Genomic DNA, 24718 nt, shown 5'->3' on the forward strand with positions numbered 1-24718 from the left:
ATAAGAGAAATGCCTTACAAGTCTTCTAAAAAGGCAAATCTGAGTCAAAGAAAAAATACCAACTGGTATGAAAGTTCAGTTCGAGGTCTACTGCAAAATTACAGGAAAAAACTAATTCTTGTACAAATACAAACACGCTGGTGGTAGAAATTTTCTTGCATGTCTTACTGATGCCATGTGGGAAAAGGGTCTGAACAATGGCATTCATTTCCACCCACAGGAAGCGCTCCCATCGTCAACCCACACTGGAGAGTGCTGTCAACAAGCCACAGCAGTGACGGTTACACAAAGACTGTGATGCGCACCCACCAGCTGCAAAAGCCACAACCCCAGCAAGCTTATTATGGAAATGAGGAGGACTGGCCGAAAATGGGACCCCGTCTGAGAGGATCTCAAAAGCTGCACCAAGGGCGGCAGATTGAGTTCAAAAAAAGAAACCAAGGAGGAAATTCTGTGGGGGAAAAATGAAGCAGCATGGGAAAGAAACTGAAAATCAGACATTTTTGAGTGAAAAAGTTTCTTTCCAAGAAATGAGAGCACCTGATTTCAAGTTATCTAATATTCGGGAAAACACAACACATCCCTGTTCAGATTTCAGTGTTACTTTTCCACAGTACTTGTAAGGAATAAAAGAGGATGTCTTACTCTGCAGTAAAAATTCATCTACATATCCCAGGTGAAGAGTTTCAAACTGAGGAAACTCCAGTTCTGCCATCTTTAGGGCTGAAAAAACACCATCTTTGGTTAGTGAAGGCTGGATCCGAACTTCATGTAACCTAGGAGAGAAGAAACATAGCAGAATGAAAAGAAAGCCAGCAGTGTCAGATGCTTCCTGTTAGGTTCAGAAATTTAAAAATTGTATTAAGTATTACATATTACATATGTCAACAGCTCTTGTCTCCTACCATTAAAAAAAGAGATATTTCCTTTAACGGAGTATTTACAAAGTGTAGGTTCATCTTAGGCAGTATTTTGAAGCTACAGTTGTTCCTCACCATATTGTGGCTCACGTATTGTGGCCTCACTGTATCACGGGCTTTTTTAATATGTAAATAATGACCCCTCGCCTGTGGCAGGAGTGGTATTCCAGAGACCCTGCTGTAGGTGAAAACCCACGGAGCAGTAGTAAGTGAAATGCCAGTGAGGGACGGCTGTCTGATCCTAACCTCACTACTCTGTGGGTTTTCACCTATCGTGGGGCTCTCTGGAATGTAGCTCCCATGACAGGTCAGGGATATATATATATATATATATATATATATATATATATATAATAACATATATGCATATATAAATGCATATAATGCATATATAAAATAACAACCAATTATATAGTACGAAGTCTACATCTTTTCTAAGACAATGCTTTGGGGGGGGGCAGTACTTGGTTAAACTCAGGACACTGAGCTTGCAAGGTCTCTACCACTTGAGCCATGCTTTAGTCATTTGTCAGATAAGAGTTGCACACTTTTTGAGTAGGGCTGGTGGCAGACCACAATCCGATCCTAGTTACAGCACCTGCACAGCTGGCCTTCTATGGTGATTATGTATTATAATGCTTGTGCTGTTAAGGTAGGGTATTAGTTTTTTCGCCCAGGCTTGGCCTCTAACTTCCACCTTCTCTGTCTCTGCTTCCTGAGTAGCTGAGACTACAGGTGTGTGCCATCACGCGTGACTTTCTAAGTGCTTCCTTCAGCCTAATAGTCAAGGTGGGAGTCTACATTTCATACTGGTTAAGTCCTTAACATGTTTCCTAGTGTTTCATTTCAATAAGGAATATTCTTCTAGAGCGGGTAATAATATATAGGTATTACTAATCTTAGAAAGTGTTTTATTTTACTTATGTTCTCAATCAGTATTTGATAAAGTTAATATTGTTAAAATATTAAAAAACTAGAAAAATTATGTAAAAATCAAAGTACAAATAATAAAAACATGCTACAAAGGAGACATGGTTAAGACTATTAAGAAGTTAAAAGGTCAAATGTTGCAAATTTAAAATGCTGACTTCTGAATAGCAAATTCTACCCACAACTAACACAATTCGGAAAACCATCAGAGATTGAGGAAGGCACTCCTGAGAGGGGCTCCAACACCAGCACGAGTTCCAACTCCAACTTCTGTTGGACTCAGCGACTTCAAGAGTCAAGTGCTTTCTCTGATATGAGTCCACAACCTTAGAGGGCTATGTAGGTCTAGAATAAAACCAGTTCTAAAATTAAGTTATAGGACAAACCATTTAAATAGCTCCTTAAGTTATATAAAATTAAGTTATAGGACAAACCATTTAAATAGCTCCTTTGTATTTTAAACTAAGTACTATAAAACCTCCTATAGAAATACAGGGACATTTCCCCAAACTTTTGTTTACGTAGGAAAAAGGTACTTCTAAGACAAAAGACACAGGTAAGGAGGAGACGTACCTCCGAGCAGCCGTGATGATGAGGTAGCCAAGGTCTACTTCCAGAGCATTTTTGCAAGCTCCCAAAACAATGGTGTGCAAATTCCTAAAGCCTCCTGAAGGAAAAAAAGAAAACAAGCACTTCTTTTATCACAAAACTGTAGGTTACAGTCATTTACATAGACCTTAGAATGATCATTAAGAATTAAATGTGCTTTAACTTCTGCATTCAAGTTAATATGTCAAGATCAATTATAACTACTAGTTAATTCCTTAAAACAAAGGATGGTAGATAATCACTGTACAAATATACTTTCATGGCAGCTGAAAACTCCCAAAGCATTAGACTAAGCAAGGATTTTTCAGAACGCTAGAAATGCATGAGTTAACTGTAAAGAAAGAATCTAGAGTATCTGATTAAAATTTGAGCCATCGGCCACCTATAATCCTAGTTACTCAGGAAGCTGAGATCTGAGGATTTCTGTTCAAAGCCAGCCCAGGTAGGAAAGTCTTATCACCAAAAGCTGGAAGTGGAGCTGTGGTTCAAGTGGTATAGCACCAACCGTGAGCAAAAAAAGATCATGGCCAGTGCCTAGGCCCTGAATTCAACAACCATGGAGTGTGCATGTGCGCGCACACACACACGCACACACACACTGAGCTTCCAAGGTATCATGGAACAAGATAAACACTATCTTGACTTCAACTTTTCTCTTGAAACTTTTATCTACATACTTAAAAAACAAAGAATTTTCACAAAGGCTTGATTTGTCCACCCTAATTTTGCCAATAAAAGTAAAATGGATACACATTTGCTTTCTTGTATCAAGCATCTCATTATGAGGTTCACCCACACTGTGGAAGGTGTTTGCTAAGTCTGTATTGCTTCATAGTTTTATAACGTATAAACATGCCACATTTCATCTGTCATTCTATTGATGATCAGCATTTGAGTGCTCTCATTTTATGTCCATTAGAAGCAGTATTTCTAGAAACAATCTTGATTATGACCACTGAAGAAAATACATGAGCATATCTGTTGTGTTTAAAGCCAGAAATGACTTTGTTATGTGTGTGGTCAATGTTAGTAGGTACACTCTCACCAGCAATATATGAAAGGCCTGGCTATTTCACATTCTAGCAAACATTAATTTCATATGTACCATACTTATTTTAGAGCTGTGTACAGCATTATGATTAAATTTTCATCTCCCTGATATTCAGTGAAATTTATCATTCTTTAATGTTTACTGGCCATATGAGAAGGCTCTTCAAGGCTTTTCTAATGAGCTGTCTGCCTTTTTCTTAACCAGTTTCAAGAACTCCCTGCAGAAGAGTTCTTCTTACTCTGTAGCTTGGCTTTTCACTGTTTGTTATGCCTTTTGATTAAAAAATTAATGGCATTGGGTTTTTATTCTGTGTGCCTTAAAGTGCCTCACTGAATAAATTGTTGCTTCCACAAGTAAAACATTTTTTAAAATTAAAATTTGTATTCTCATATTCAGATCTCTGATCTGTTTTGAATTAATGACTGTCAGGAATGCTGACTTAGAGTAAAACATAGGCAAGTCATTTTTATGTACTGACTAGATGAGAAAAATCTCTCGCCACGTCATTTTCTTTTAACTTTTATCCTATTAGCGATACCCATGAATAAAATAAATGATACTGCTCTGGAAGAAGCTCGCCCATCCCCTCAAGCCAACCTAATGAAATGTGCTTAAAACAGTTGACAGGATTACAATTGTACTGTTTACTCATCATTGTGTTTTAGCAGTATTCACTAGAGTAACTGTTACTAATGACATCTGAGGTCTTCTATATGTTTCATTCTATTTATTTACATGAAATAGACCTTTAATTTTCAACTATCAATTACCTAGGTAACTCCTTTTTCATTGCAATGAGACGATTCACATGAAGCACATTCTACTGGCATTTCATTTCTTAGCTCCATGGAAGAGATTGAGAACGCAACGTTGTGTGTGTGTGTGCCAGTCCTGAGACTTGAACCCAGGGCCTGGGCGCCAGCCTGGAGCATTTTGCTCAGGGCTCATTCTCTACCACTTGAGCCACAGCTCCATCGCTGGCTTTCAGACGTTAAGTGGAAATAAGCATCTCACACAGACTTTCCTGCAAGGCGGGCTTTGAAAGGCAATCCTCAGATCTCAGGTGGATTACAGGCATGAGACACCAGCACCCAGTTTCAATTTTTTTCTTTTAAAAGCCATTATCTGATGAATGGACATAATATCAAGACAAAGGCCTAAAAGCATTTTACGCACTATACAACAAATAACAAGCAGCAACATTACTAATGCATGAGTTTTGTGAAGGCCTAGGCTATCCCAGTTTAAAATATCTCATCACCAAAGAGAGTAGAAATCACTGCTAACATCTCTAGGAAAGACTTTAAATATAACAAGAGCTATTATTCATCATTTTAGTGATAAGAAGCCAGGGAAAAAAACTATCACTTGACCATCTGCTTTGCAAAAACTAAACATTCACTGAAAAAGAAGAAATGAGTCGGACACTGGTGGCTCACGCCTGGAATCCTGGCTACTCAGGAGGCTGAGATCTGAGGATCACGGTCCAAAGCCAGCCCCAACAAGAAAGTCTGAGAGACTCTTATCTCCAATTAATCACCAGAAAACCAGAAGTGGCACTGTAGCTCAAGTGGTAGAGGGCTAGCCTTGAGCTAAAAGAGCTTAGGGACAGTACCCAGGCCCAGAGTTCAAGCCCCACACCAAAAAAAAAAAAAAAAAAAAGAGAGAGAGAGAAGCAAATACTAGCCTATATGCTCCTGGATACCTATCAAAAAAATACAGAAGGGACAAAGTGTAATTAATGACAAGCATTTTCTTTTTAGAAAGACTTGTAACTGAAGTGAAAGCTTAATAAATTTTTTAACTTATTATTTATGGCAGCACTGGGGTTAGAATCAGGGCTTCACACTCGCTAGGCTGGTTCTCCCTGACTTGGGCCAGCCTTCAGCCACAAGACTTAACTTTTAAAATGCTTACTAAGTGAAGAAAACCAATACCTGATCTCCAACTGTCTTCAACGACATGCTGGATAAGACCTCCCAGGAAAGGAACTCGGACCATTTCTAAATGTTCCAAGTTGCGGGCGGAGGCTAACCCTGTCACCAGCGGGACATACTTCAAGGAATTGGTAGGTCCTGGAAAACAACAAAAAAAGCTTTAATGGAGCCATGCCAACTCCTAAAGATGAAGTCTCAAATCAGCAACTGACAGGAGTACATTATACACTCAAAACAGCAATCGACAGGAGTACATTCTACGCGGTCTTTAAAGGCAGGCTCTCTGTGATCTGCACAGAGGAAAAGCTTAGTTAGCTGTTAACCGTAGACTTACCAGAAGAATTTTTTCAGTAACACTGACAATTTATGGATCATTTCTTACAAACACACTGAGGTCTCAACAGCTTTGAGCTAAAAGTAACTTGTGGGAAAACTCAAGATGACAACTGGATCCTTTACCCAAGTAAACAGATCAACCTTAACATTGCTTTGTGAGAGGTTTGTCATTAGATAGTAAGGATTAGATACTGTGTATTAGGCACTACAAAAGTTCATAAAGCACATGGTCCTCTCACTAAAAGGCCCAAAATTAACATGAAGACACAGCAGGATAAAATGCAAGAATGCATCCAGTTTCAGAATGAGAACTCCTATATTCTATAAGAAAACAAAAAACCCAAGGTAAGCTAGAAGAGCTCTCTGAAAATGTGTATATCTGTGTGCATGTGTATTTATTTATGCATATGTGAGGGAAGCAGTGCACATCTTAGGGTAAGAAAATAATAATACAGAAGAAGACATGAATGTGAAAGCCATGTAGTTGTGTAGGTAATAATAAACGAGATGTTACCAGAAAAAATGGTGGATCCTAGAAAGGAGTTAATAATAACAGTATCAACAGGGACCCTGATTATGAACTTCTTTAGAAGCACAGCAGTTACCACCTGATGCTCTAGGGAAGTAGCAACAATAATGGCTTTCTTGAGGAAAATAGTATCATAAAACAAGGTTTATGGTAGATTAGGTTAGACAACTATTTGTAAACAGGAGACCAAAGACAAAGCAGACTAAAATCTATTAAAGCAGTCCTATGGAATATTTAAAAAAATGCTTATAAGATATATATATATATGTATGAATATATATATGTGTGTGTGAGTGTATATATATATATATATATATATATATATATATATGTATGTATGTATGTATTTGTAAGACCTGACTTTGGTTTCTTTTTTGTTGCTTCACTTTTGACCAGAGTAAATACAAATACTTTCTAGTGTTTACAAACACATATTCAAAAGATGAATAAATTATAAAACAAATAGTAATCATAATTTTACAAGTTACAAATGTAGCTTTGGATGTTTTAGACTATTGTACGGTTAACTCTACCATAACTATGTATCATTACCTGCACAATTCCTCATGACAAAAGTTCTTAAGCTGATGCAAAGGAAGTCTTTAAATGGCTGTGGTTTAGTGAGTCTTACCCACTTCATATAAAGGTGCCTTAGCATTGGGATGCAAGGAATTTCAGGTACATTCACTCCTAAAGCACATATGTACAAAAGAGAAGAAACAAGAAGATCACAAAAATACTCTGTATTTGGTAAGTTCAAGAATGTACTGTTCAAATCAACAATTTATACACTTCAAGGACATTTTTGTCAGAACAAGTTGCGCAAAGTTCATTAAGTATGGTGTACTTAAAAATGTTAGTAAAAGTAACATATGAATTAAAATAAAGTTACCTCATCTTTCTAGGAAAGGTTTATGGCAAATGTGATTCAAATCATATTTCTACATTTAAACATGTAAGTCTCTCTCATAATGCTACAACCCTTCCAGAATCCATTTGCCCAAAATATGAAAAACAACCACAGGTTTCTGAAAGAAGCATTGTGAAAATAGAGACAAAAATACCCAAGTTTATCATATGATTATCATGATTATAGTTTCTCCAGCAGGAAAAACTAAATTTCTCAGCCACAAAGTAACTATTGACTAGGTTTCGCTATAGTAGTTTCTAGAAGATAGCTAAGACAGAGCTTGAAAAGTCATTTCCATGATTACATGAATCTTAAAGACTTGAAACAGGCAGGAAAGTCTAGTTTTGCTCTAGAAGAAACTCAGATAGGCATTTATTTTAATAGCTCAAACTGATGATAACTTTTGTCTTGATCAATGGGAATCATACTCAGAGATGACCACAGCTGGAAAAGGGAGTTGGTGTTCTAGAACTCAGGATACGCAGAAATAGAAAGACTGCTCACTTGTGAGAAAATTATTCCCACAGACTGAACACTAGAAGCAACAGAAAAGCAAAGGGATACAAGTCTGTGAGAGGAACCCAAGAACCCAGAGTAATAGTATTTAATAACCAGTAGCCAGAAGAGATAGTTTAAAGAAACTGTTAAACTTAAGAAAGTAAAAGTACTGTTAAGACTAGGGAAAGCAAAGTCAAGGGGAATTTAACGATTCTTTTTTAATTAAATTTTATTGATAAGGTGATGTACAGAGAGGGTATCGTTACATAATAAGGTAGTGAGTATATTTCTTGTCATATTTGTTACACCCTCCTTGATTTTTCTTTCCTTTCCCCAGTTCAGATAAGCATATATACAATATCCAGTGTACCAGAATCATATACAGTGACCACAGGGGGTACGTCAAAGGAAATTCACCTAGTACATAAAACATGTTGACAACAGTAAAATCCTCCTGTTTCCATCTCTTGGAGTTCATTTTGCTTAGCTTCATCTTATATAATCATATGTATGTAGCTGTTGAGCTACTGTGTTCCTGGCAGGTCTATCCTAGACCTTTTTATGTTTATTTAGTAATTGTTTGGTTTTAGAGACATGATGTAAAGTCGCTGACCAAAATATGTACAAATACCATTTGAAAAGAAGTTTGTTATTTTACAGACATGATCTCTACTGTTCTCCCCTCCCCCTCCACAACCACATATCAGGGAGACCATGCGCCTTTGTCCTCTGTGCTCCAGGCTTGTCTCGCTCAACATTATCCATTCATGATCTGACCATTTCCTTGTGAATGCCATTATTTTATCATTTTTTTTGCCATTAGGATTACCTTTCTTTTAAGTACATATTAAAGAAGAGACTGATTATCTAAAATCAAATGTAACACTTTTGAAAGAGACATATTCTAAAATAACTGATTTCAGTGACAAATTAAAAACCTACTGAGTAGTCTGATTTCTAAGTTTATCTTGCTGTTAATTTCATTAAACATATTGACTATTTTTTCAGTAGGCAGACAATTATGTTTACTTTAGAGACAATATTTTTTGCTGATTATTCTAACGATTGATTCTTTACAAGCTAAACCTTACAGCAGGTTCCCACTGCAACCTACAAGCATCACCTCTTCCCCCCTCATCATCTCAAAACAAAACAGGGAACTTCAGTTTTAACTGTGCAAGCATACTGTATGGCAACAGATGGGAAATAAAACTAAAGATAAGACCAAAGGAAACAAAACAGAAAGCAGACTGAGGTGCACGATGTAGAATTCCTAAGTTGAGCTTAGCATCAACAAGAAAGGCGTTAGTATTGATTAAAATGATTAAAAGACTCAAGGGAGAAAAGGTAAGAAGGATTCAGACAGTTCTATGCTTAATCCACACTCTGCCTCTAACTTATTCTGAAAAGGACACCCTCACCCATCCAACATTCACTGTCATTAATTTACTATATATTTTTGATCGCTACAATACAGTTAGAATTAAACTGTTGAATCAATCTCTTAAGTGAATGAATCTCACTAAAACTTACCAATTAAATGCTACAGGTAACATAGAAAATACAAAGGTACAAAAGTTTTTAACTTCAGGAGAGCTCTATTCCCAGGAAAATTGTATGCTTGGAAAACTAAAGCAACTTAGGATTTTTTTTTATTTGAAATGCTTTAGATAAAGTGGCTATTTAATAAACTGGTTTGGCCTGGTGGCATATGTCTATGATGCCAACACTTGGAAGATAAAGGCAGGATGATCACTAGTTGCAGGCCAGCGTGGGCTACACAGCAAGACTTGCCTCAAAAATAGCCTAAACAAATAAATATCAACATAAAATACCCTGTTTCTTTCTCTTCCTAGCCATAATAGGAACTACATGGAATAGTTAAAATGTAGGACATAGTCATCATTCCAAAGAGCAATATAGTAGACTCCCTCACTACAGGACAAAACTAGGACTAAATAGGTATCTATCAGAAGAACCTAGCACAGAAGGGCAAGATTCTGGCTCAGTGAGGAAAAAAACAACAACAAAAACACAAAATTTTCTCAACTACTCAAACTATCTCCAAAATGGGAACAGACTACTTTAAAGCAGCATTTGTCCTTGACAGATCTAACTACTGGAAAACTGCCATTCTTATATAGGTTTCACAAAAGGTTTTTCATTGTTGTTATTACTAGTTCTGGGGCTTGAACTTGGTTGCTTATAGCTGATGCACTACTGCTTAAGCAACATCAATGCAGCACTCTACCACTTGAACAAAAACCACCATTTCTAGTGAATGTCAGTAACACTGCATTTCAAAGACCTAGGAAATAAGTACTCACCAACTAAATGTAAAGTTTGAATTTTTGCTCCTATAGGAATTTTCAGCTTATTTTCAGGAGGAATTGGAAATGCTCCGTTACGATTACGAAATTTCCCCAGAATATGGACATGTGGCATATATGTCCAAATGGATTCTACCAACTCCAAATGAGATGTTTCCACACCCTAGAAAACAGCATCAAGACAAGTACGAGAAAGGTTTTTCACTTAATAAAATGATTGTAATGCTTCTTTCTGAATCATAAAACGCTAATTATGCAATGGAACAAAAGGGTGGGTAAAATATGCATGGAAACTGACACATTCTATCACTCTTCTGATTATTTCATCCATCAGTATCACCATACCAGTCAGGGGTACTCACCACCAAGTTTGGACATGCTTGTAAAGCTTCTAGGACTCCTGGAATGCTGAATGCCTCATGGCCCCTCACTCTTCGCCTCTCAAGATACCGAGGGTGAAGGCCATACAGCTGTTCAACATCTGGCATCTTCTTTAAAAGTGTTAGAAAACTGGAATCTGTGAAGCCTGAGAAGTTCAGAAGCATTTAGAGCCAGGGACATCTTTCTAATTTGCTAATAACTTAGTTTTATTTATGCATGTATGTACTTATTCACTTGGTGCTGGTGCTGGGTGGGGTTTGAACTTAGTGTATGACATAGGAACTCTGCTAGCCTGCCTCACTAATTCCACCTCCAAAATTCTTACTGGCTTAACTTATGCTAAAGCCAATCTCCTAAAAGATAATCCCTTTTTACAAAGTCCTAAATGTTTCCTTGTCTGCCAGAAACCATCACGCCCTGGAATAACAGGTCCCCTCTTCCTAACGTATGATTTTGTTTTAGATGACTGAAGACAAACTAATTTCTAGGCTCACGTATTTACATTTCTCCCAAAGGCATATGTAACTTCTGTGACCAAGTGATAAGAGTTATCAGAGACTCTTGAAAGGACACAGCACACAAAATGCTAATATTACAGCATAACATAGCAATTCAGTGGCAATTTGTTCTGTGGTGCAGAACAAAAAAAGATAATTACCTCCCCAGCCATTCACTTCTCTTAAAAGATATTTTTGATGCCCTTCACGCTCATCAGATGCAGAAAAAGCCAGAAGTGGCACTGTGGCTCAAGTGGTAGAGTGCTAGCCTTGAGCAAAAAGAAGCCAGGGACAGTGCTCAGGCCCTGAGTTCAAACCTCAGGACTGGCAAAAAAGCCAAAAAAACCTTCAGAAGTTCTAAGCAACAATAAAGCATTACCTTTATGGATTGCTGAAGTTTTCTTGTTTTTTCTCTGGGCTTTAAATTTTTTTTCCTTTCAGTTGTGCTTTGCTGAGCTAATGTCCTCAACTTACTTTACCAATTATCTGAAGTACCTTTGTTGTGACTGGGCTGCTATGTGTTACAGGTGAAGAACTCATATTTGAAAATCTCTTAAGATTTAGGGTAGAATAGGTTTTTAAAATGAATGCTCTACAAGTACATTTTTGGCCAATCAAGCCATATTAGAGAACACAAAACAGACAAATATCTGTTTAACTTCATTTGTAAAGATTCAATTAAGCCAGAGAAGAAAACCATGATGAAGAACGTCACTACTCACCAGAAAACCTACACCTCACAAAATAAACAACGCATTCGCTAATCTGACACACAGCCAATCGAGGGCTCTGTGCCTGTGTTCTAATCATGGATATGTACAACAGGCAGATACAGCTCCTAAGGAGTAGGAAACGAAATTACAAGACCAGCAAACCAGGAAAGCATTAGGCAAAAACACAATGCACCAATCTCAAATGAAATAATTTTAATTATTGTATCCTCAAACACAAAGTGAGGGGCTGGGAGTGAGGCTTAGCAGTAGAATGCTTGAACACATGCACAAAGCCCTGGGTTCAATTCCTCAGCACCCCATAAACAGGAAAAGCCGGAAGTGCCGCTGTAGCTCAAGAGTCCTTGAGCCCCACGACTGGCAAACACGCAAACACACACACACACACAGAGTGACTTACACTGCCTTTAAAACAAAAACTCACATTCCTATCGACCCATTCTTGCTACTTTCCATCAGCTACAGTGTACCTTACCTAAGTAGGCTGCAGCTACTTACCACTTGGCATGTACTCCCACCACCGCCCAGCACAGAGGTCCACAACCCTCACAACTCTGAGGTACAGAGTCACGGCTTCCTTTAGCTTCCGGGAAAGGCATTCCATACACATGATATCCTGCAGAGGGAGGTACCTTTGTAAGAAAAAGAAACTTACATTTATCAAGTAGGCAAATCACTTCCTTTCACTATGTATGTTTTGCTTCTGCCACTGTTACCATATTTCAAATGAAATGAGATCTTTCGAGTACTCTCAGGACATTAAGGTTTTATTATAACAACGTAACCATGATGGATGAATGCTTTAAAACCACCAGCTCTGAACTCTGAAATAATACCATTACAGCTATCCTTAGTCCACAGCTGGTAAATGGTCGACCTAATTGGGTCTAGAGAAAAACTGTGCTGGAATTGTTTTCTTTTTCTGAAGGGTATGAGTAACAGACAATAACTAAAAGGTAGCAATAGAAACTGAAATGATATGTCTTTGTTTTTGTTTTATTCAATGGTTGTTATAACACAGTTTGGGTAAAAATAGAATTTAAAAATTTGTTCAAAGAAAACCTCCATAGTGTTTGAATCATAAAACATTTAATGTGCATATAGTATGAAATTTTTTCAGAAATATTTTTGTTTTAATCACTTATACATATCAACAAAATGGTTCTGTCACTTATAGTTTTTTAAAAAAGTCAAAAACACTACAAAAATTGTGACACACGATAGGTTTGTGATGGAACAGCAGTCAGCAAATCAAATCTGTCAATAGAAACTTCAAGAAGCCCAGCAGTGTTGATCTAGAGAAGGGCGGCCTGAAAGAACTGTCTGCGACAGAGCAGTACTTCTCTCCTAAGTAGCAAGTCGCCCCAAGCTGTCTGCTCCGGTAGCTACCAAACACCAGTGTCACAGAGGAACTGGACTTTCATTACATTTACATTTCAAAGTTGCATGTAGTTTAGTAGATACCACATCAAACAATGCAGCACTAGTTTGCTCTTACTTTTACATTCCAGGCAGGTGAAAGTCAAACAAAATCTTACCTAAAGATATGGCAAAGTACTTCATGTGAAAGTTGATTCATGTAGTCTTTTGTTTCATCTGACAATGGTTCCTCTGTGATTTCGCTATTCATTAGACATGTTTTAACACTTTTCTTTCGTGGCCCCATTCTGTGTTGTCTTCAGTATCAAAAAGCAAATCTCCCCTTGTTGAAGATCAAAGCACCTGAAAAAGAGGATAGAATATACACTAAAGAAGCACAGATTCAAACACAAAATCATTCCTGTAACAACACAGGTAAAATGTTTATTTGAAATACTGATTAGTAAAGGCTTAAAATACTGATAGCATAACAGAATGGTAAACTGTATGTTAAAATTAAGAAAAGTATTCACTTATCCTCTTTGAGAAGAATACAATTAAGATTATCTAAAGCAAGATAATTAACCAGCTAACAAAAACCTCTTTCAACTCCAGGAGCTTGTATTCAATATAAAGATAAATGCAACATAAATGAAGACTTGCCTGAACATGAATCCAAGAATGAGCCTCCCTTCGGTTGTCAATTTATGCCACCTTTCCCTCTACCAAGTCTCTCACCTAAAAGTGAGAGAGTGAGACTATATGCTAAATGAAGCACAAACCTTTCTGTGAATCTGATAAAAACTATTAACCTCCTCCTCAGAAAACAAAACACCAAGCTGGGTGCTGATGGTTCATGCCGTAATCCTAACTACACAGAAGGCTCAGATCTGATGATTAAGGTTGGAAGCCAACAATGGCAGAAAAGCCCATAAGACTCTTTTTTTTGTTGTTTTGTTTTGTTAGTCCTGGGGCTTGGACTCAGGGCCTGAGCACTGCCCCTGGCTTCTTTTTGCTCAAGGCGAGCACTCTGCCACTTGAGCCACAGCGCCACTTCTGGCCATTTTCTATATATGTGGTGCTGGGGAATTGAACCCAGGGCTTCATGTATACGAGGCAAGTACTCTTGCCACTAGGCCATATCCCCAGCCACCCATGAGACTCTTACTACAAGTAACTACCAAAAAGGCTGTGCAGCTGTGGCTCAAGTGTAGCGTGGAGCACAGCTCAAGGACAGCACTCAAGCCCTGAGTTCAAGATTCAGGTCTGCCGCAAGAATTAAGCCATTCATTACATGAAATAAACTCCAAGCCAGGTACCAGGGCCTCATGCCTTTAAGCCCAGCTTCAAGATGCTAAGATGTAAGGATCAGGGTTGGAAGCCAGCCAAAGTAGAAAAGGCCAGTCAGACACTTATCTCCAACTAACTAGTAAAATGCTCAACCGTGTGAGCCCCACTTTCAGTCTGTTGGTGGCTAATTGGAGAGAAAACATCTCCTGGACTTTCCTGCCCAGGCTGGCTTCAAACTGCAATCCTCAGACCTCAGCCTCCTAAGTAGCTAGGATTATAGACTTGAGTCACCAATACATACAGGACCCTAATATGCTACTAACTCTGGCTTCAACATCCTTTCTCCATCTCTCTTTCTTGCTTAGAAAACCACTAACTGGCCTTCAAAAAAACGTACCCTAATTGTTAGGCCTTCTATGAGATCAACTACTCCACCTGCGTTCTCTGTGGAACTTGCCACATGCCTGTTTAGCAATTTGTGCAGTCTTTTTTTTTTTTTTTTTTCCGGCCAGTCCTGGGGCTTGGACTCAGGGCCTGAGCACTGTCCCTGGCTTCTTTTTGCTCAAGGCTAGCACTCTGCCACTTAAGCCACAGTGCCCCTTCTGGCCGTTTTCTGTATATGTGGTGCTGGGGAATCGAACCCAGGGCCTCATGTATACGAGGCAGGCACTCTTGCCACTAGGCCATATCCCCAACCGAATTTGTGCAGACTTATGGTCATATTTTTACCAGGAAAAGGATCGCTATCTTGCCTGCAGTGGTAACAATTCCCCGAGCGTACTAAATCCTCAAAAGTCTGACTTGTACATATCTATCAGTCTCTAATTTCATGCAAAGCCACTAGGCTTTAAGAGTGCTGCTGCTAGGAACAATTTCATGCTGCTGTGAACACTACTGACCACCAGAGCAATCAAGGGTCTCAGCGAGCAGAGAACCCAGATGATCATGCTACTAGATTTTGCTTCTGTAAGGACAGACATGCCAGCTATCCTCAATGTAGGCAAAAGCCCCTAAAACACTATTAACCCGAAGAGTCCAACGTATGTAATGATGGAATAAGTATCATTAGCTAACTAACATCCTCTTTTTATGACTATGTTTAGATGTTCCTCACTATTTTACAATGCTGTAGTTTGTCATATTTACTAGCCCTTATACATAACTTACACTTAAATTTTAAACTAAATAGCCTGTACCTTAAATATCACTAGATCTACAAAATTCACTTGTTTAAGAACCCAGACATGCTCACAGAAACATTATACTCCTAACACGGAGATTGTTAGGTTTCCAGCACACGCACACGTGTGTGCACACGCACGCACCACACACTATCCCAATCTACTTAACCTGTACACTACATTGACATGAAATACCAAGAAGCCTAAATTAGCAGGCCTAACAAAATTTTAAGTAAAAGTACAGTTCTCCTTCCTGTAGTATGCCTTTAAGACTTGATCTCCTAGTTACCTTTTTAACAAGTGAAGTAAATCCCTGGTGAGAAAGGATTTGTGGACATAAAAATTGGAATAAAGGGTAAGATCTAAGACAGGACCTACAACCAGCGGAACAGCCATCAACCCACCCGTCCAGTTACACCTGGAATGAGTAGGAAATACAAAGCTTTCTCAGTAAAGGACGCAAGTATCTTCCCTCCGCATATCTCCACCTAAGTCTTGACAAAGAACAAAATCCCTTCAACTCAAGTTGGCTACAGACCAGAAATGGTGGACTACACCTGTAATAATCCCAAGTAGTTGGGAGGGGGAGGTGAGGTTAATGGAGGTTTGAGGCCCACCAAGGCAAAGTCAGTGAGCCTCCATCTCAACAAATAAGCTGAGCACATCGTGCTCATGACCCCAGCGTGTGGAAGGCTTAGGGGGGAGGCCTGTGGTGGGAGGCCAGCCCGAAGCAAAAACTGAAACCTTATCTGAAAAAAGGCCTGCAGAAAAAAGGGACAGGATGCAATAGCTCAAGTAGTAGATGGCTTGCCTACCAGATGCAAGGCCTTGAATTCAAACCCTACCACTACCAGACAAAGAAATAAGAAGGTGCCCAGGCCCTGACGTCAAGCCCCAGGACCGGCAACAACAAAAAAAGAAGGAAAAAAGGCCAGAGCTAGCTTTTCCCCCCTTTCTGCTCACCCCTTTTGCCAAAAATAAAACCATACTACTGAACATTCTGCCTTTCCCAGAGCAACTCAAAGAAGTCTGAAAGGTCCCAAGCAGTAGCAGGTTCAAAGACAGAGTGAAAGAAGGACAGTTCTATCAGTACCAAAGGGAGATGGGTGGAGAGACCTAGCAGGAGTCATGGCAGGTGATGAACAGGTAGGTATAAGATCACTGGTGTATGTGAAGGCTGCATGTTTGCAACACCCTTGTTGTTTCTAGGGTTAGCTAGTTCTGGAGGCTCAGACTGAAACACAAAGAAAATGTCCCTCTGACTGAATTACAAAATCCCCATGGCAATGGTAAAAGCTGAACAAGTCTTCAGTTACTCCCAGAATGCTATGAACTAAAGGGATCTTCAGAGACTGCAATCACCCTGTTTATTTTGTGGGGGTTAAAAGGATGTGATCAAAGTGTTACACCTTCTCCCTAGTTTCATGGAGAACAGAATTACAAAGGCAATTTCAGACAGTAGAAGATATCTAGAGATCCCTACTCCAGTCTGGCCCCTTAAATTTTCAGACCAAACACAAACACAATCGGACAGGGTAAGTCTCCTGCCAAAGGTCACCTAGAAAGGTCAGAGACCAGTCTGGGATTCAGACTTCCACCCTATACTGCACATGCTATTATCTAGCTGGCTTTCTGACACTGTAGCTTGCATTCCAGCATTCCAGAGCTATGTCCCAATGTCTGCAAAGGGACTCAGGATGCAGTGACAGAACTGCCTCGGAGACACCTTCCTTCTCAAACGAAAGTTTGTGCTCCATCTCATGTAGTCACCCACACACCAGGCCACGGCCATCTGGGCAGCCTACTGTAATTCCTTGGGCACCTGTTTAAGAGACTACAGCTGAAGAAAGCTTTACCTTTGTCCTGGCATCCAAGGACATTAAGTCTGGGTTGTTTGTGAATGTACTTTAAGCCAAAGTCCCTCAGAAATACTTCTCTGAAGAGTGTTCTTCTCCTTTAGTTCTGTCACTCCAAAATCTTCCCTATCCCAAAGGAAATGATCATTCATTTGGGTCACACTCCAAATCATGCCTACCTTTTTAAGCTCCAAGTTACCTTTATCTTTTAGAGGGAAGGCACATATCCTGGCTTGCAAAAAAAACAAATTCTTCTTAGTTTTCTTTTTCCATTTTCTATTTTTATTTTAACATTTACGGTTAGCAATTCTGAAAAACGGTGGTACCTATATAATGTTTACTCCCTCACTTCCTAAACCTTTCACAACTAAAAGTCTCTACCTGCTCTACTTTGTCAACATCCTCTCTTCCTGACTTACTCTACTAGCTTCTCCTTTCCTGAGATGACACCAGAGCATGTTTGTCTATTTATTACTAGCACTTCACAGGGCAGAGACAGACCATTCTGTCTTGCAACTGGCCAAAGTTCACCAGTCTCTTCATATACATGTGATTACATATTAAATATAATAAATACATGTTTACATATATATATATAATTTTACAATTCGTTGTGTATTTTTCTCACCTGAATCTGGGCTTGAACTCAGGGCCTCACACTCTTGCTTGACATTCTTCATCTTCATGAGTGGCATTCTACTACTCCTTGCTCTATCTCTTACTAGTCCAGCTTTTTGCTGGTTAATTGGAGATCAGAGTCTTGAGGGCTTTTCTGCCATGGCTGGCTACAAACCTTGATTCTCCAGGTGTCAGCCTTCTGCGTAGCTAGGATTACAAGTGTGATCTACTGGCCTGGCTTTTTTACCCACAATTTGGAACCAATTTCTCAGTCTGTTTTCTAATTAATGACAATTCTCTGGGAAAATCTCTTATGGATACTCATATCTAATCATCCATTTATTAAATCTTTCATTTACTACCTACCAAGTACCCAGTATTGGTGATCTCCCAAAGTCTTGTGCTGGAGCTTTCCTACCTCAGCCACTTCAATTTCCTATAACTTAAATTACTTTTCAGTATCCTTACCAAAAGAACCCCCCCCCCCCCCGCTGAAAAACTACATACACACATGAAAAAACAAAGACCCAAAATACCTTATCACACTGAAAACTTCCCAATGTCTTCAATTACTCTATAGTCAAGGTTTCCCTGACCTTCAATTTTCTAATCCCTTTTACTGGTTTCAACTTGATAATGTCAAAATAATCTTGCACGTGGCCTAATGTAATAAAGTAACTTGTGTACCTACTGCCTATGACACTCTCTTGCCTAAAGAGATAAAATGTATAGCATACTGCCCTAAAAAAATAAATAAACCAGCAACAACCAAACACAATTATACTGCCGAAAACATCACAGGTACGCAGCTCGACCCTTTATTTTCAGAGCAAGTGAGGCCCGGAGAAGGGGAGCCTGTTTCAACTGTGTCAAGGCAGACCACTGCTGAAGCGAGGATTCTAGCCTGCAACGGTAGTTCAAGTCCACGTTTATTTCACCGCGCAACATCTAATCTTACAGGAAACCCGTCATTTCTTTCCCCCTTTTGAGCCGATCCTAGGTATGAGCATCTTTATGACTGCACCTCGAGCTCACAACTGCTTAATCACGCGCACACGTGCGCACGGACACGCGTACGCGTACACACACACACACACACGCAGCCACATTCCCCACCGAGACGGACGCTGAAATGGCATCGCCGCCGATTCTGGGGCGGGATGGAACCTGACAGCCCACGTGAACCTGTGCGTCTCTCAAAACCTAAGCTCCGGAAAGACGCACGGGCACCGACCTGCTTCGCAATCTACGACACAGTGTGTGTCTTCCACACATTCCGCCCCCCCGCCTCCTCCTGGAAAAACCCACAGCTTTGCACTCCCCTCGCTTTACACTCGCTCGCTCCGGCGGTGGCGACGTGAGAAAGGAACGCGTGAGAACCCGGTGCCTAACGCTGACCCGGCACTCGCCCTGTGACAGGCGACCAAGCTCCCCGGCTCGGCTCGGAGGGGGGAGGAAGGGGGCCTGGCTCCCTGGTTTCCACGTCGGGGGTGATCTGCACCCCTCGGTGACGGGCTGCGGTCAGCCGAAGTCTTCCGGACAGGGCTCCTCGAGGCGCACAGATCCTGCGGGGCCCGCCGCCCTTTGGGCCCCCCCCCGCCCGGGCACCTGGGATGAGGGGCCTCCGGGCTGTGGGGTGGGGGTGGAGGGGGGGACCCCACCGACGGGAAGCTGGCGTCTAGGACGCGGTCGAGGCGTTGTGCTTCTCGGAGGTGGGAGGGGGACGGTGGCACCGGGTGGGGTGGAGTGGGGGGGGACGGGCAGGGGGGCGGGCACCGGCCTCGGGGCCTCCGACTGCCAGGCGTGGGCCCTCCCGGACCCCCGCGGCCCGAGCAGCCGTCGGCGGCGGCGAGTCTGAGGGGCCGGGCCGCCCCCCCCCCCGACCCCGGGCCGAGGCCCACACCGTCCCGGGGCGCAGACGGGGCCCGCGCGCCACGGCTGCGGGGCCGCTCCCGGGCCTCCTCCCCGCTCCCGGCGCCCTCCGCCGCCCTCCGCCTCGCCGCCCGCCAGGGTCAGGGGCCCAGGTTCCCCCCCTCGCCCCCCCACCCCAACCCCCGGGCGCCCGCCTCAGCCTCACCTACGCCGGGCCCAGCGTCTGTTATTGTGGTTGAGAAGGAGGGCGGAACTCCACCGCGGCACTTCCGCTTCCGGCGGCGCCGGGCATGCCGGGAAGGCGTCCGCCCGCGCGAGGCCGCCCGGCCGAGGGCGGCGCGATGGGGGCGGAGCCGCGGCGGGCGCGCCCCGCCCCCCGGCCCCCAGGCCCCGCCCCCGGCCCCCCCGGCTCCGCCCCCGACGCGCCCGACGCTTCCCTCCGCCCTCCCCGCGAGGTGGAGGCCCCGGGCTTGCCGGGCCGGCCGCGGCCTCCACCCTCCGCCCCGGCCCTCCTGTTCCTCATCGACCCACCCGGGGCGCCTCGGGCTCGTGCCCGCCCGGAGCCGGCCTGCGCCCGCGACCCTCCCGCCAAGAAGCCCGGATCGGCACTGCAACTGGACCTGGGCTGACCTTGAACCCCCCATAGCCCGGTCCGGGCTGACCTTGAACCCCCCGTACCCCGGTCCGGGCTGACCTTGAACCCCCCATAGCCCGGTCCGGGCTGACCTTGAACCCCCCATAGCCCGGTCCGGGCTGACCTTGAACCCCCCATAGCCCGGTCCGGGCCGACCTTGAACCCCCCATAGCCCGGTCCGGGCCGACCTTGAACCCCCCATAGCCCGGTCCGGGCCGACCTTGAACCCCCCATAGCCCGGTCCGGGCCGACCTTGAACCCCCCATAGCCCGGTCCGGGCTGACCTTGAACCCCCCGTACCCCGGTCCGGGCTGACCTTGAGCCCCCCATAGCCCGGTCCGGGCTGACCTTGAACCCTCCCTCCCCATAGCCCGACCTTCCCGCCCTCCCCCCCCTTCTGGGATCAGGCCCTGGGTCATGTCATGGGTTATTGTTATTTTTCCCCTCACATTTATTATGTTGCTCACTCCTCATTTGTTTCCTGGCTTCTTCTCTAGATTGTAAACTCCACAAGTGTGCAAACCTGTAAGTCATATTTGCGGCATAAATCACGGAATCGCCTAATTCACCTGTTGGGCTGGAGTGGCTGGTAGTGAGTGCTTACTTTCTATGCAGCTCTCCATTTCTAGACTCGCATTACCTAAGTCCCGAGGTAAAGAGGAGCTTTAGGTGAGATAACGTTTATTGGTTTAAGGATAAGGCGACATCATGGATTCCTCTTGAGGGAAAGGTGATGCATAAATTCAAATGAATTCTCTCATGATGAAGAATAAACAGGCCATAGTCAAGCGTCGGACTTCCGGCATTTTCCATGGTATTGCATTTTAAGAGTGAGATTCAAAGCTCTAAGAGAAAGTAACATATTTAGAAACCACTTAGAGAAATAGAACCTTTCTTTTTCTTCTCCTAGATCTATTACAGTAGCAATTTCGAGAGAAGGAACGCCTTTTTGTGTGAACTTCTGACTTACAAGTAGCTCACAGCTACCAAGATTTATCTCTCAAATCATGATGGGGATACATTAGTTACCCCCTTACCCTCTAACTTCATGGAACTTACAGGTGGCCACAGGAAGAGATGAAAAAGTAATTTGTAATTACAGAATCACGTGTTGATTTCGCATTTTCGGTGATAGTAATTGCCATTACTGCACAGATGCAGCAGTAGACTATCTACTCCAACGGGTACTGGTTTGGGTTTCATGGGTCCACTTACATGTTGGCGTAGCAGTAGACGCAGGAGTTGGGGTATGTGACATTGTTGGAGGCGCACAATGGACTGGACCTGATGGAACATATGTGTCTCTCCTGTGCAAACTTCTTCACGTAATGACTGCAGGAAATGACCTAAGACAGAACTCACAGGTCAGACCTTCTCTCTTGAAAGATCACATTCTCTCTCTCTCCTCTATCCTATAGGGTCTCAGATTTTTGGTTTTTAACTGGAATGGCCTCAGATCACAATGTTCTTCTACCTATACCTACTGTGTCGCTGGGATTGCAGGCATATACCAGTATAGCTGGCTTTTTTTTTTTGAGCTGTTGTCTTGCTGACTTTTATTCATGGTAACATCAGCTCACCATAATTCTCACTGCCTTGCAAGTGATTGGGATTATAGTCATGAGCCACAGGCCTACACCTATTAATGACTTCTAATTTAACTGTTTGTATGTTTTAGTTTTAGCAAAGAGGGAAAATTAGAAGTTGTCTTTTTGAAACAAAATATATCCCTAAAATAGCAAAAGTATGTTATACTTTGAGTGTTACGGCATACACTTAAAATCCCAGCAGTCAGGAGGTAGATCCAGATAGAACTTGTGGTTGCATAAGTCCAAGTAATTTTCCCAGCCTGGAATATATAGCGAGACCTTTTCACAAACATACAAAAACAACTAAATAAACTGTCATCTTAAATCCAGCAGCCAGATACTTTGTGATTGCTATTTTGTAGGGTACCTGTGGCTTTGTAGCCCACATCTTTGGCCATGTAATTCCTGTCTTGAACTTGTTAGAAGGGGAGGGAATCCTTGAGTGATAAAAATGGCTACGACCACTAGAATGGACTGGAACCACTAAAGTTGCCTCTGCAATGGTTTTCGTTCTCAAAGCCACCTTACAGCTCTGGTGTTTGCTACAGAACACACTGTGCAGTTTTGCTCTTGTATAAGCTGTATTCAGATTCGTGAAATAGTAAGAGAAGGTAAACCTTCCTCATATTTCTCCACTGTACTTCTCTCTATTACCAGAGTTGCAGTAAGATGGCTTTAAATGATCTTAAATAAGAGTATGGTTTGTCTACAGATGGGAAGGAAAGCTCACAGGCGTTGTGTAGCAGAATGTTCTGCTACTCCGGTGTTTCACTTCATGGTCTATCTTTTCATGAGCATTCTACATCCAGCTCTTGTGTGAAAACCTTCAATGGTTCCCATTACAATGTTGTCAAACTTGAGTCGCTTGCTTTTTTTCTTTGAAGTTCAAGTGATCTTTTTCTTTAAATATATTTTTGAAATTGTAAAAACTCAATAAACTATGAGCAACTCTAGACTTGTCTTAAATATGTTAATAAGATGTTGGCAGTTATCCTTCTATTTTTTACTAGAAAATTTAAGAAAAACTGTGGTTACTAAAAGTAATAGATTCGCTGGCATACTAATTAAAATAGCCATTAATGGAGTATTAGAAGGTATTTAAATTGCTTTGTGGGAAACTGTGTTTTAGTTCTTCCTTTTACCGATTAAGTCCTCAAAGTATTTAGGAAGGCTCGTAAATGATGAAAGTGACTTTTGAAATTGGTTGTATAGGAAGGATATTTGGAATTATATATACAAAATCACATGAACTAGAACCTAAGGTGGAAGAGAAATTCTTTCAGGAAGAAACTGGCTGCATGAAGAACGGTATTGTAAAGCATGCAAAGTTGGTCTTGATAACACTGAGAGTCACTATTTTAATTAGAAAAAAGTCTCATCCCAGTTTATATTTTAGAAAACCCATCCTCAAGATTGGGGCAGAGTTTGGGAAACTTTTTCTGTTAAGAGCCTGATAGGACATATTTTACGGTATTTGGGAAATTGGGCTCGTTTCCACTATTCAAGTCGTTTTAGCCAGAATAGGCAATATGAGCACAAAATGACTGTGTCTTTGTTCCAGAAAAATCTATTTTATGAAATAGGAGGTTCAATTTGCCCAATCTCTGGGACAGCTGAAAACCAAGAAGACTAGTAGATGGCTATTGTAACAAGATTTGTCAAATGAGGAGAAGCAGAACCTGAGCAAACACAGCGAAGTTCGGGGAAAGAGAAAAAACAAAAGAACCAATTAGGAACTTTAATTGCCCGTGGTTTCTAATGACATGAATGGAAGTCAGATGAGTTCTGGATATGCCCAAGTTTGGTTTTGACACACCTACTCAGATTGAATTGTGATTGTATCGGCTGAAATTGCACAGATGATGACAGTTGTTTATGGTTTAAACTAAAGAAGTTCTACAATAATGGAAAAATTATTCTTATATGGAAATGGCAAACTTACCTTAAATATATCGTCCTCCAAAATATCTGAAATAAAATTAAAAAATCTAATAAAACAATGATATGTTGGGAGGCAAGTAGCTAATTATACCATTAAATAATCACATGCAAATGAACACTCATGGAAGTAATAGGTAGTTTCTCCACACAAATTTTATCTGGTACGTATTTCATTTCTAAACGTTCTTTTCTTCTTCTTCTTCTGCCTGTGACCATTAATGGTCCAAGTAGGAACTCGGCCTCCGCCCCCTGTTCCTGGGTTTAATGCTGATCTCGGCCTTAGGCAGAAGGGATTTGAACTCAGGCTTCATTCTCTGAGGTGTAAGGGCATCACCCACTGTCCGGCTGCTCAGGCACTATGCAGACCTACTTGAGAGACAGATCTAATGCTTTTTTGGTTTTTGGAGAAAAAAAAATAATGCATGATTTTATTATACTTAATACTGTAATAAGTATGTATTACCAAATACGTTTGTTTAGTCTTATGGCAGCGTAGGACACTTACGGAAATACGAGTAACTGAAACAGAGGCGTCATTGCTGTGTAAGGGAGTGGAAGTCCCCGCGAGGGGCCTCAGGCCTGCGGGCCTTCCCCACTCCCGGCTCGGGCTCTGCCCCGCGGGCTTCCTCCACGCGCTTGGGAGACGTCACTTCACCGGCGTGTCTTACAGTTCTAATATAACTTCCTCGCCAGGGCTTCATGGCTGTTCTCCAGCTTTT

At 41.7% G+C, this 24718-nt stretch overlaps 1 protein-coding gene across 6 annotated transcripts in view; it reads right to left on the reverse strand.

Annotated features, from left to right (window-relative positions):
• Positions 1 to 20134, reverse strand: part of Fbxo38 (F-box protein 38) — a 43465-nt gene extending 23331 nt beyond the window's left edge. For 3 of the 6 annotated variants that reach the window (XM_048331075.1, XM_048331076.1, XM_048331073.1), the window contains exons 1-9: positions 17974 to 18411; positions 13198 to 13381; positions 12158 to 12291; positions 10413 to 10576; positions 10048 to 10213; positions 6865 to 7002; positions 5448 to 5585; positions 2424 to 2517; positions 646 to 776 (exon numbers count right to left, since the gene is read on the reverse strand). In XM_048331075.1, coding sequence (XP_048187032.1) covers positions 646 to 776; positions 2424 to 2517; positions 5448 to 5585; positions 6865 to 7002; positions 10048 to 10213; positions 10413 to 10576; positions 12158 to 12291; positions 13198 to 13325 — 1093 coding nt within the window. In that variant the 5' untranslated portion in view covers positions 13326 to 13381; positions 17974 to 18411. Of the gene's footprint in view, positions 1 to 645; positions 777 to 2423; positions 2518 to 5447; positions 5586 to 6864; positions 7003 to 10047; positions 10214 to 10412; positions 10577 to 12157; positions 12292 to 13197; positions 13382 to 17973; positions 18412 to 20040 lie in introns of those variants that run through there. The other 3 variants (XM_048331080.1, XM_048331077.1, XM_048331074.1) reach the window with 2 other exon arrangements.
• Between the last annotated feature and the right edge of the window lie 4584 nt (positions 20135 to 24718).

Source organism: Perognathus longimembris, chromosome 22, assembly GCF_023159225.1.
Source record: "Perognathus longimembris pacificus isolate PPM17 chromosome 22, ASM2315922v1, whole genome shotgun sequence".
NCBI lineage: Eukaryota > Metazoa > Chordata > Mammalia > Rodentia > Heteromyidae > Perognathus > Perognathus longimembris.